The 12,250-nt window shown below is 34.2% G+C and overlaps 1 protein-coding gene and 1 pseudogene across 1 annotated transcript; both read left to right on the top strand.

Annotated features, from left to right (window-relative positions):
* Nucleotides 1–2,019: 2,019 nt before the first annotated feature.
* On the top strand, nucleotides 2,020–3,314 carry LOC112763281 (shaggy-related protein kinase eta-like; annotated as a pseudogene).
* A 1,612-nt stretch (nucleotides 3,315–4,926) lies between these two features.
* LOC112764858 (protein PHOSPHATE-INDUCED 1) lies at nucleotides 4,927–8,635 on the top strand. Its single transcript, XM_025810661.3, has 2 exons — nucleotides 4,927–5,469; nucleotides 6,995–8,635. Exon 2 carries the CDS (start codon nucleotides 7,518–7,520, stop codon nucleotides 8,463–8,465), a length of 948 nt encoding a protein of 315 aa, XP_025666446.1. The 5' UTR covers nucleotides 4,927–5,469; nucleotides 6,995–7,517; the 3' UTR covers nucleotides 8,466–8,635.
* The last annotated feature ends 3,615 nt before the right edge of the window (nucleotides 8,636–12,250 follow it).

The following is a 12,250-nucleotide window of genomic DNA, read 5'->3' as shown; positions in this document are numbered from 1 at the left end:
TCTGATGCTATTTAACCCAAGGAATGAAGAGGAATCAACACACTTTTACACTCTACTTCATATTTTAGTTTTAGTCTAGTTTTTGGAGGAAAAGTTAGTTTTAGAAAGAAAAGCTCTCTCTTCTCTCTAGGATTTGGATTAGGTTAGATCTATATTAGAATCTCTTAGATCTAGGTTAATTTCATGCTTTGATTTACTTTTCCTTTTGTAATTCTTCTTCTTCTACATTTCCTCTTTCTAGTTTATCATTTAATTCTTGTAATTCTCTACTTTTATGTTGATGCACTTTGTTTCTTCTATTTTCATTTTAATGCAATTTATGATTCATGTTCCTTTATTGTTGAATTGCTTAATTCATTTTACTTTCCTTTTATGCCTTCTAAGTGTTTGATAAAATGCTTGGTTGAATTTTAGTATAGAATTTTCTCCTCTTGGCTTTGGTAGAGTAATTAGTGACTCTTGAGTTATCTAATGCTTTTGTTGATTGATAATTAGAAGTTGCTAATTGATATGAATGCCACTAAAGCTAGTCTTTCATCTAGATTAGGCTAGGACTTGTGGACTCAAGTTAATTCATCCACTTTACTTTCCTCCATGGTTAGAGGTTAACTAAGTGGGAGCAAGGGACAATTGTGGTCACAATTGAGGAGGATAGCTAGGATAGGACTTCTAGTTCTCATACCTTGTCAAGAGCTTTGTTAGTTGTTAGTTTATTTTCATTGCCATTTATATTTCTTGTTTCTTATCTCAAAAACCCCAAAATATACCTCATAACCAACAACAAGAACACTTTATTGCAATTCCTAGGGAGAACGACCCGAGGTTTGAATACTTCGATTTATAATTTTAGGGGTTTGTTTTAGTGACAAACAATCTTTTGTATGAAATGGTTATTTGTTGGTTTAGAAACTATACTTACAACGAGAATTTATTTGTGAAATTCTATAGCATAAAAAATCCATTCATCACGAACAACTCTAGATCACCAATCTAAATTGGGTATTAATGACTCAAGATTGCCTAATTTCTCTTTCCAAGCCAAGAATGCTCAGAAACTACTATAACATCCAACTAAGTATTTTGTCAAACACTTGGAAGGCATAAAAGGAAAGCATGGTAAAAAGACAAGAAAAACAAAATCTACTACTACCCAATTGCAAGAAAAGTAAGAATAACAACACAATTAAACAATAAAGGAACAATAAACATAAATTACATTAAATAAAAATGAAAATCAATAAGGGTTCATCAACACAAAAATGACATAAAAGAAAAAATTAACAAGATGAAAACAAGAATTAAACCTAAATCAAAAGGAGATCTAACCTAATTCTACTCTAATTCCAGAGAGAAGAGAGAGCTTCTCTCTCTAGAAAACTACCTACAACATGATGCTAACCTAATCTAATTGCTCCCCCCTTGACCCATCTTGAATTCTGCATGAAATGGCCTCAGAAATGAGTTGGATTTGGGCCTGGGCAGCTCAGTAATTGCCCCAGCGTATTCACTTTAATGAGGTCACGTGCTGATTGTGACGCGCACGCATAGGTCACGCATACGCGTCGTCTGGCTTTTTCTTGTCACGCGTACGCGATGCCTTGACGATGCATCTCTTCACGCGTGCGCGTCTGTCACGCGTGCGCGTCTGTCACACGTGCGCGTCGCTCTGAATACTCCAAATGCTCGTTTCTTCATGAATTCTCCACTTTGCATGCTTTTCTCTTCACTTCTTCCATCCAATACTTGCCTTATGAATCTGAAATCACTCAACAAATATATCAAGGCATCGAATGGAATTAAAGTGAATTAAAATTGGCAAATTTAAGACCTAAAATGCATGTTTTCACTCTTAAACACAAATTCAGAGAGAATTACAAAAGCATGCTATTTCATTGAATCAATGTGAGATAAGTTGATAAAATCCCCTAAATTAAACACAAAATAAACCACAAAATTGAGATTTATCAAGTTGCCATCAAGAAAGTTTTACAGGACAAAAGATGTCGTGAACTAGAGTTAATGTGCATAATGGATCATCCAAATATCGTTTGTCAGAAGCATCATTTCTTTTCCACTATAAGTACCGGTGAACTGTTCCTTAATTTGGTGATGGAATATGTTCCCGAGTCTATGTATTGAGTCTTGAAGTTTTATAACACTACTAACCAAAGAATGCCTCTTATCTATGTTAAACTTTATATGTACCAGAAAAGTCTTAAACTTTTTGTTAAAATTTAAAAGAAGGAAATAATTCTTTCCTTTTCACTTTTCATACATATTTGGCACACATCCAGATTTTCATGGGGCTGGCTTATATCCACACAATTCTTGGAGTATGCCACAGAAATTTGAAGCCACAAAATATACTGATTGGCTTAATATGCTTTCTAAATGGACTTTATAAGTAATAGTTCTTTTCCATAAGTAGTTATTATTTCCAGCTCTGATGTCATTCTTGTATTTTCCCTGGTTGACCTTATTACAAACAGGTTAAGATATGTGATTTTAGAAATGCAAAAATGCTGGTATGTTGGCATAAATATATTAATCCAACATATTATTTTTTCTTGTATTGCTTGCATTATTATATTTAACAACTTTGCGTAGGTTCTCCTGTAATTCTCTTAGAATATTAACCAAGTATTATCCATTGTAATGAACTTTTAACTTTTTAACAATGTAGATAAAGAGGATCTAACTGATACTTTTTTTTTCTGTATAATCAGGTCAAAGGAGAAACTAATATATCATATATATGTTCCCAGTTCTATCGCGCACCAGCATTCTTATTTAGTGCTACTGAGTATGCTACTTCAACTGATATTTGGTCAACTGATTGTGTCCTTGCTGAACTACTTTTGAGCCTGGTTTATATCTGCTTTTTCTTTGGGTATTACAACGTGGCTTTTACTGCAAATCATGCAAACAATCTTTGATTTTGTTATTATCTACTGCCTATATGTCAACTGATATACAAATAGAATTTTGGCAACCATTGTTTTCGGGTGAAAATGCAGTGGACCAGGTTGCAGAGATTTTCAAGGTGCTACAATTAGCATTGAATGAGAAAAATTATGATGTTGTGGTTGATGTGTTCAATTTATTTTGGTGCCCCCTCAATAGAAAATGGCTAGACTATTTAGTCTTTTTTTTCTCCTTAGTAGAATATTTAGTCTGGGAGTTCAAAATATTATTATTGAATAATGGCCTTCACAAATCACAATGTACCAATCTTTTGTAGTAAGCTCCAATCGTTTTTTTGTATGTGGTCAAACAATTGCTAAAGCAGTTCTTATACTGATAATTTCTTGTAGTGAATAGTAGTAGTTGAATTTTACTATTCAAAAAAACTTTGAATATACCGTTAGAAAATAATTTAATTATAATATAAAAAGTCTAGTATAATAAAAATGTAAAGGTTTAGAAAATAATTTGATAACAATTATAAAGATACAATTAAATCTACGGTTAAAAATGATTACGTTTAAATGTAATCCTAATGGTAGTTTAAATTAATTTGGTCATTCTTTAAGCTTATGGTTGTTATGCTTTTAATTTTTACTAGAGTAAAGCTAGGGAACCAAAATCATATTAGCCAAAACCCAGCCAAATACCTTTGGATGAATTCAAAATCTCTACGAGTTAATATATATGGATGTTTCTTCTACTAAGTATTAGAATGTTTCTTTTTCATATTAAATGGATGTTCTTTTATATATTTTTCGAATTTTTTTGTATTGCAAATGTGAATGTCTCTATTTCTTTAAGAATTTTATATTTTTTTAAATTTTATAGATATTTAATTATTTTTGTTAAAATATAATTAGATGTTTCTTTCGTTAAGTATTAGGATATTTTTTTTCATATTAAATGAATATTTTTTTTTTATTTCTGTAATTGTTCAATGACTTCTTTTAGCTAAGATCAAGTATGTAGTTTATCAAAACAGCACCTAATATCCCAAAATAATTGTGTACAAGGTAGAATCTCTTCATACAATGTGATGAAATCCCAGAAAAGAGTGTGTCCAAACACAAAAGAACGCATTCAATAGAAGAGAACTAGATCATAACAGTCAAGAAACTCCTAAAAGAACATAAAGAACCAAAAGAAATATGAATACAACCTCCCACATCACTGTCAACATCTATACCCTTTAACTACTAATATAATAACTATCCCTAGACCCTAATAAAAACAAAACCCAGTATACACGGATTTCAGCCCCTTCTCACTTGAAGTCGCATTGCATTCTACTTATCACCAAACATGTAATGCTTCACATAAAACCTTGAACGCCACAGCCTCCCTTCAGCAATAACCATCAATAGTATCCATGCCACGTCCTATGATATATTTGAAAATCACACTCTTCTACCATGATTATCCATTCCTTACGTTCCACAACATCTCCTTACGGTGGCGAATCCGACGAGCCATATATCAGTGATAGAAGAGAAGTGGATCGTGGTGGGGAGGCGGAGAGGACCTGACGGTGAGAGAGAGGGGTCTATGTGTGTGATTGTTAGAGGTGGGTAAGTTAATGTGAGAGAAAAGAGGAAGGTTTTTATAGGTTTTAATTAGGTTTATTTAATCAATTTAAAAATTTTTAAATTTTGAATTTAAAAAAATTTAAAATTAATTAATTATTAATATAAATTAATGTAGTTTTATTTAGTTTTTGGCTGATAAGCTTTTGGTTCCTTATACTTTTCATTTTTACTAATATTTCTTTCTCATTACTTGCGGGTCATAATGTAACGAGAGTTTTAGATTTGTTTACTCTAGAATAATAGTTGTTAGAATTAAGTACTTTTTTTTGTTTTTAAATTCTTAGACAAAAATTCAAATTGCCTCTATCGTTTTTTTTTTATTCTCAAAATTGTCTTAAACGTTATAAATATAACATTTTGTTAAATTTATCCCGATAAAATAATAATTATAATCCTTTTCAAAAAATTCTATTTCTCTCTAACACCAATCTCAATTCTTCATACATCAATTTGAATCTATCACAATACCAATCACCTAATAGATTCAGACAACAATAATAATTATTATAGTGTTAAAAAAACATGAAATTTAGCTTGTGATTGATAGAGAATGGAGCATTGAAAAGAAAAAGAGAAAGCTTTGCACAATTCGAGAATTATAACCGGTTCAATGGAAATGGAATCCCCTCAGTAGTGTCAGGAACGGCAAAGGACTTTAGCATCACTACAACCAGTTTGTCGGACCATGAAGGAGCTTGGTGGCAACCATGACAACAACAGCTATAACAATAGTGAAAGCAACAACATCCATACTTGGCGGGCTCTAGCGACAGCAGCAATGGCGAACCAACGGCAAAAGTCTCTCTCTCCTCCCCCCCCTCGGCGGGTTACACCCTCCTTCCTCTTCTCCTTCCAATTTTGCTTCCCTCTCTTTCCATCTCTCACCTTCGTTTTGCTCCTCTCTCTCCTCTCAACGGTACCACCATTACTTTGTCTCACTTCCTCTCACTTATCTCTTTCCCTCAATTTTTGTTCAGAGTTTTAAATTAATTCTTGTTGGTTTTATTATTGTTGTTGAAGTTAATGAGAATGAAAGAAAAAATTTGAAAATGTTAGGAAAGGTATGCTGAGATTGTGGAAGTGATAAAAAATATTGAAAATTTGGGATTACTCAGAGTATAGTTTTGGATGGAAGAGATTTTTTTAATTTTATTTTTTTCAAGAATAATTTTGTCTAAAAAAATAAAATTGGGATAGAGGAGGATGATTTTAAAACGATTTCTAACTTTGAGGATGAATTTAATAAGAAAAAATGTTTGGGGACGATTTTAATTTTCGCCTCAAATCTTAGAGACGAAAAAAGTATTTAATTCTAATTGTTTTGTAAATTTTTTAGTGTTGTGTCGGACTGTTAATAAAAATAAAAATATTTTGTACATATTGAAAGCCCATAATTAAATTAGCTATTATATATTAGCATATATTTATATATATTGATTGACATATTTTGTTAATTAAATAATTTATCAACATAATAATCAATTTTTTTATAGTAGAATAATCAAATTTGTTATAAATGAATAATCAAATTTGTTTACACTAGTATAATAAAAAAAATTATAAGGGTAAAGAATATTTTTTGTCATTGAAGTTTGGCAAAATTTTTAAAAATATCCCTAAGTTTTATTTTGTTTCAATTTTATCTCAAAAGTTTTCGATTTGCATCAAATATACCCTCGATGGCTAAATTTTCATAAAATTTAAGACCAATCTAACAATAATGCATAAAAATTATGCTTGATTTGTTTGTGTTGAGAGATTGTTCTTATGAAATCGTTGTTGAATCGGTCTTAAATTTTTTGAAAAATTAGCCATCAAGGATATATTTGATGCAAATCGAAAATTTTTTGGACAAAATTAAAACAAAATAAAATTTATGATTTTTTTTAAAATTTTTGTCAAATTTCAAAGACAAAAAATATATTTTACCTAAATTATAAAGTATAAATACGTATTTCTATATCCAAAAAATATCATACACCTAGTGTAAATAAAATATGAAAAATTGTTATTATTTTTATTTTGATAATTTCACTTTTTTTATAAATTTATACCAATATACAATATAAAACATTATGTATAGAGTGATATTATAAAAGTAGGAGTGATATGTCATTACCTAAATTATTTAACGTATGTGATTATAAGATTGATTTTAAACTAATACGTAAAGTTAGAATCTTATATGAACACGCATACTTCTATCAAGTCCGTGCAAGCACATCGCATTTGCATTAGTTACGATTCGTTTAAAATAATGAGTGCTTTTGTTTTGACATTTTGTACATCAAATATGCATCTATTGAAATTCTTCTACGATCCAGGTTGGATAAATTAATTTTTAAACATATTTTCAAATAATAATAATAATAATAATAATAATAATAATAATAATAATAATAATAATAATAATAATAATAATTTGTCTTCTCCCGTGACAGCTTGAGGGAAAAAAGGGGTTGCCCTTCTTCAAATGGAACAGAATTTTGTCTTCTTGTCCGACCCCTCCCATACCTGCCCTGTGCAATGCTTGTTCATTCATTGTCCATATCTATCATCTATGCACCCCTTAGCTGGCCATGCCCTGTATCCTTAGTTCCTTACTACTCAATTACTCATGACAGCATGGCCACCATAAAAACCAATTAATAAATTCAGCCCTAACTTGATCCATTCTAGCGCCGCACAAACCCACTGAATTTTCCTCTTTATTTATTATATTAGAACACACACGCTATCAACCTGGCTGGCAAGTGGCAGCAGCCGTGGAACCCTCTACCACTTAACCCGCCCCCTCATTTAACTCATTATCAACTCCCATAGTTTTGACTTCACTACTACGCGCTCCCTCTCCATCCTACTCACTATATATACCCAACCATTCTTCTCGTCACTTCATTTTACAAGCAAACATCTCACTTCATTCTCACCCAACATTCCACACAAAAGCCTCCCACAAACAAAATGGCCTCACTTGGGTCCTCAAGAATTCTCTTTACATTGTTTCTCGCAATTTCCCTTCTCCATTTGAACTCAGCAGCTAGAACACTCTCCGAGACTTCATCAGATCAACTGCTAAAGTTCCAATACCACAAGGGCCCTCTATTGAATGGCAAGATCTCAATAAACCTCATTTGGTACGGAAAATTCAAACCATCACAAAGAGCCATAATCTCAGACTTAATCACCTCCCTCTCTTCCCCTTCCACTTCCAAAACACCAAAATCACCGTCCGTTTCCACGTGGTGGAAATCCACCGAGAAATACTATAGCAGCACCAACAAGAAGCTTGGCATTTCACTAGGCACCCAAATTCTGGACGAGAACTACTCTCTGGGCAAGTCGCTCACCACAAACCAAATCGTGAAGCTTGCATCAAAGGGACCCCACAGCAACGCAATCAACGTGGTGCTAACAGCTGCTGACGTGGCAGTGGAGGGGTTCTGTTCAAGCAGGTGCGGGACCCACGGTTCCTCTAACGTGGCGCGCGTGAACGGAAAGAGGTACAAGTTCGCGTACATTTGGGTTGGCAACTCGGAGACACAGTGCCCTGGGCAATGCGCGTGGCCCTTCCACCAACCTATTTACGGCCCACAGAGCCCACCACTTGTGGCGCCCAACAACGATGTGGGCTTGGACGGCATGGTTATCAACGTGGCGAGCCTCTTAGTTGGCACTGCAACCAACCCGTTCGGGAATGGGTACTTCCAAGGGCCCAAGGAGGCGCCTCTAGAAGCAGCTTCCGCTTGCGCCGGCGTCTATGGTAAAGGTGCGTACCCCGGCTCTGCTGGGAACCTCTTGGTGGACCCCACAACTGGTGCTAGCTTCAATGCCAATGGCGTCAATGGTAGGAAGTACCTCTTGCCTGCTCTGATGGATCCCAAAACCCAAGCTTGTTCGACACTTGTCTAGACACCAATGAATTGAAACTGCGCTTACGAGCCAGCATCGTGCCTTCCACGACGTCAAATATTTCCACTATTACAATAGGCAGACGCGAGATTCATTCTTTGATTTGTTCATTCTTTTTTGTTATATAACTTAAAATTATGAAATTGAGCTCCATTATTGATTGGATTTAACTTTTCCTTTATTCATTTATTTAATATTTATTCATTTTTAGACAAATTGAGAATTCAAATATGGAAATCAACTAATTAAAATAAGGTGTGTGTCGGTTTGACCGCAAATTTTGAGGGTTTTTATTTTTTATAGCTCAATCTAATCCAAAAATTCAGTCTCTGTCCCGTCAATTTGGGTTAAATTTGGTCCGACTTCATATAGACTTGGTCAATTCAAAAAATAAAAAAGTTGACCTAATTAAATTATTCCACAAAGTTAGGGCCAAAATTTAGGTTATTTGACCCGACCTGGTTGATAAGACATTGAAATTTTTGCAAACATCTCTTATCTATGGCAACGACGAAATCTGTGTAAAAGAAACACATCCATGATGAGGACAAAATATTTGTGATAAGGACCTATATGTCATTGGTACGAGTGCATTCAGTGGGAGCTGAATATCATTGTGAGGCTGCATAGCTGTCGATCTAAGGTCATTAAGGAGCAACTGTCACCACACATCATCGCCCTTGTCAGTGATCTTCAAAAATTTATCCACATTAACAGTAGCAGTTGGCACTGGCCGGTCCAAACCCAACTGCCTTTTCACTTTGTCTATTTGGTGGACGTACACATAATTGAAGCACATGATAAGGACCACTGACCTCCAATTGTACACCTTACTTCTACTATGCATCCAATTTAGGAGCAGTGTCTGTAGCTCAAACAGGTCATACAGTGTTCATCAAAACTACAAACACTCACTCGAATTAGTAATTAGACGTAACTACGAACAAAAGAAATTACTAAAGTCAACAACGATAGCAACCATAAATGTCATACCTCATCCAACCGAATCATGTCCAACCTATAATGCCAGCGAATTAGATGTCCCTCCAAGTGGTCCCGATTCTTTTGTGGATATGATGAGCGAATTGTTGTGATGGTATAGAATTTCTCAAATAAATTCTCGTTGCAAGTATAGTTCTACACCAACAAACAATCCTCCCAATCAAAAATTTGGTTGTCACAAATAACAAACTCCAATAAGAATTAACTGAAGTATTTAGACTCCAAGTCGTCTCACAAGAAATTGCAATGAAGTGGTCAATTATTGGCTATGAAGGGACAAAGGGGTTTTGGTTTATAATTGGCAAGAAAAATAAATGACAATAAAGTAAAATAACAATTGACTAAATAAAAGAAAGTGGAACTCTTGGCTAAGACATGAGAAATTGAGATCACCATCCTTGTCAACAAACCATATATTGACAATTATGAGAGGCCAACCTATTAAGTCTACCTCCAAAAGCTTTAAGTACGTAATATCTACTCCTAAGCTTGAAGTACGTCAAATAGGCTTGATCACATCAACCCATAAGTCCCAACCTATCTACTAATTAGATTAATAGTGGGTTAGTATCAATGGATATCAAATTGACCATCAAAGGTTCTCAAATCACCAATTCATTGAGGCCCAATGACTCAAGGTCACTCAATTCCCTTAGCCTAGGCCAAGAGTCAAGAAAACTACTAAAAAACTAGTGAAAGCATTTTAAGAAACACCTAGTGTGCAAGAAAAGTAAACATCATAAATTGCAAGAATCAATAAAATCTACCAACTACCGATTGCAAGGAAAGTAAGATCACAACTCAAATCAACCATAAAATAACATCAAACCTTAAATTGCATTAAAGAAAAGATCCAAATCTAACAAGAGTTCATGAACATAAAAGAGGCATAAAAGTGAAATTAACACTACAAATCATGAGATTGAAAGAGTAGAAGCAAGAATTCATAAAGGAAACAAGATGAAAACATGAAATTGGACCTAGATCTAAGAGAAATTAACATAAGAACCATAATTCTAGAGAGAAGAGGGAGCTTCTCTCTCTAGAAACTAACCTACATGATGCTATAGTACAAACAATTGCTCCCCCCTTTGCTTAGGCTTCAATTCTGCATGAAATACACTCAGAAACAAGTTGCATTTGGGCCTGGGCAGCTCAGAAATCGCCCCCAGTGTTTTGCCTTTAAGTGGGTCACGTGCGAGTATCGGCGCGTACGCGCCATGTGCGCGTGCGCGTCACTTGGCCAACTTTTCTCATCTGTGCGTACGCGCCACATACGCGTACGCGTCGCTATGCGATGCCACTTCTGCGTGTGCGCGCCTTGTACGCGTGCGCGTCCATTGAAGTATTCTCAATCTTTGTTTCTTCATGCATTCCCCACTTTGTATATTTTTCTCCTAATTTCTTCCATCCAATACTTGCCTTATGAATCTGAAATCACTCAACAAACACATCAAGGCATCGAATGGAATTAAAGTGAGTTAAAATCACCAATTTAAGGGCCTGAAAAGCATGTTTTTACACTTAAGCGTAATTTAAGGGAGAATTACAAAACCATGCTATTTCATTGAATAAATGTGGGAAAAGATGATAAAATCCCCCAAAATAAGCACAAGATAAACCACAAAATTCGAGTTTATCAAATCTCCCCACACTTAAACTAAGCATGTCCTCATGCTAAAATCAAGAAAGAAGCAAAGGGGTATCAACATTTATTCAATGCAAACTAACTAAATGCAACCTATCTATATGCAATCTATCTACATGAATGAATTTATTTGGTCAAAACAGGTCAATTTCCAAGAATACATATACAAACACAAGGGCTAAGGCAATAGCAATCAAAGCAACCCGCAATTGAATTAAATCATTGAGAGATTTTGAAAACTTGCAAGAAGAGATAATCATGGGTGGAAACATGTAATTGAGCGATCGAACCCTCACCGGATGTGTATCCGCTCTAGTCGCTCAAGTGTATGGGGTTGATTCACTCAATTCTCCCCTAATCATGCCTTCCAAGATTTGTTTTTCATCTAACAATCAACAATTATTTCATGCATGCATACAAATATCATGAGGACTTTCCCATAGGTTGTAATGGGGCTAGGGTCAAGGTAGGATGCATATGGTCAAGTGAGCTAGAAATTTGAATCTTTGATCATCTTAAACTTCCCACCTAACCTATGACAACCTATACAATTCTAAACAATCCTAACTTCCCATTCTTCACTTTTTCACATACTTATGCATTCTCTTTTGATTACCACACATATGCTTTGACTCTTATTGAACTTTCACTTTGGGGTATTTTTGTCCCCTTTTTATTGCAATTCTTTTTCTTTCTTTTTCTATTTCTATTTTTTTATTATTATTATTTTTATTTTTATTTTTTTTATTAAATTTTTTTTCTTTTCAAACTAAAATATATACAAGAACATCAATGCATATGGTTTACACATGATTAATACATGAGTATGTACCCAATTCCCAAGATTTTCAACACAAATAAAAAAACACACTTTTATCTCTACCCAATGTTCCCAATTCTCCCAAAATTAAATGATAAACACTCTCACTAGCCTAAACTGATCAAAGATCCAAATTAAGGGATATTTATTACTTTTCACTTAGGCTTGTAATGTGCTACAATTAAGAACAAATGGGTTAAGCATAGGCTCAAGATTGGCTAACAATGGAAGATAAAAGGTAGGCCATCTGGGTAAGTGAGCTATTTGAACTATGGCCTCAATCATGTACATGCATGTATACACAAAATAATGGAC

Source organism: Arachis hypogaea, chromosome 17 (genome assembly GCF_003086295.3).
Source record: "Arachis hypogaea cultivar Tifrunner chromosome 17, arahy.Tifrunner.gnm2.J5K5, whole genome shotgun sequence".
Taxonomy (NCBI): Eukaryota; Viridiplantae; Streptophyta; class Magnoliopsida; order Fabales; family Fabaceae; genus Arachis; species Arachis hypogaea.
Note: the sequence above shows the minus strand (reverse complement) of the source record. Positions and strands in the feature narration are given on the sequence as shown.

Coding starts and splice junctions, on each gene's coding strand:
- LOC112764858 (XM_025810661.3), top strand. CDS start 7,518: ATGGCCTCACTTGGGTCCTCAAGAATTCTCTTTACATTGTTTCTCGCA.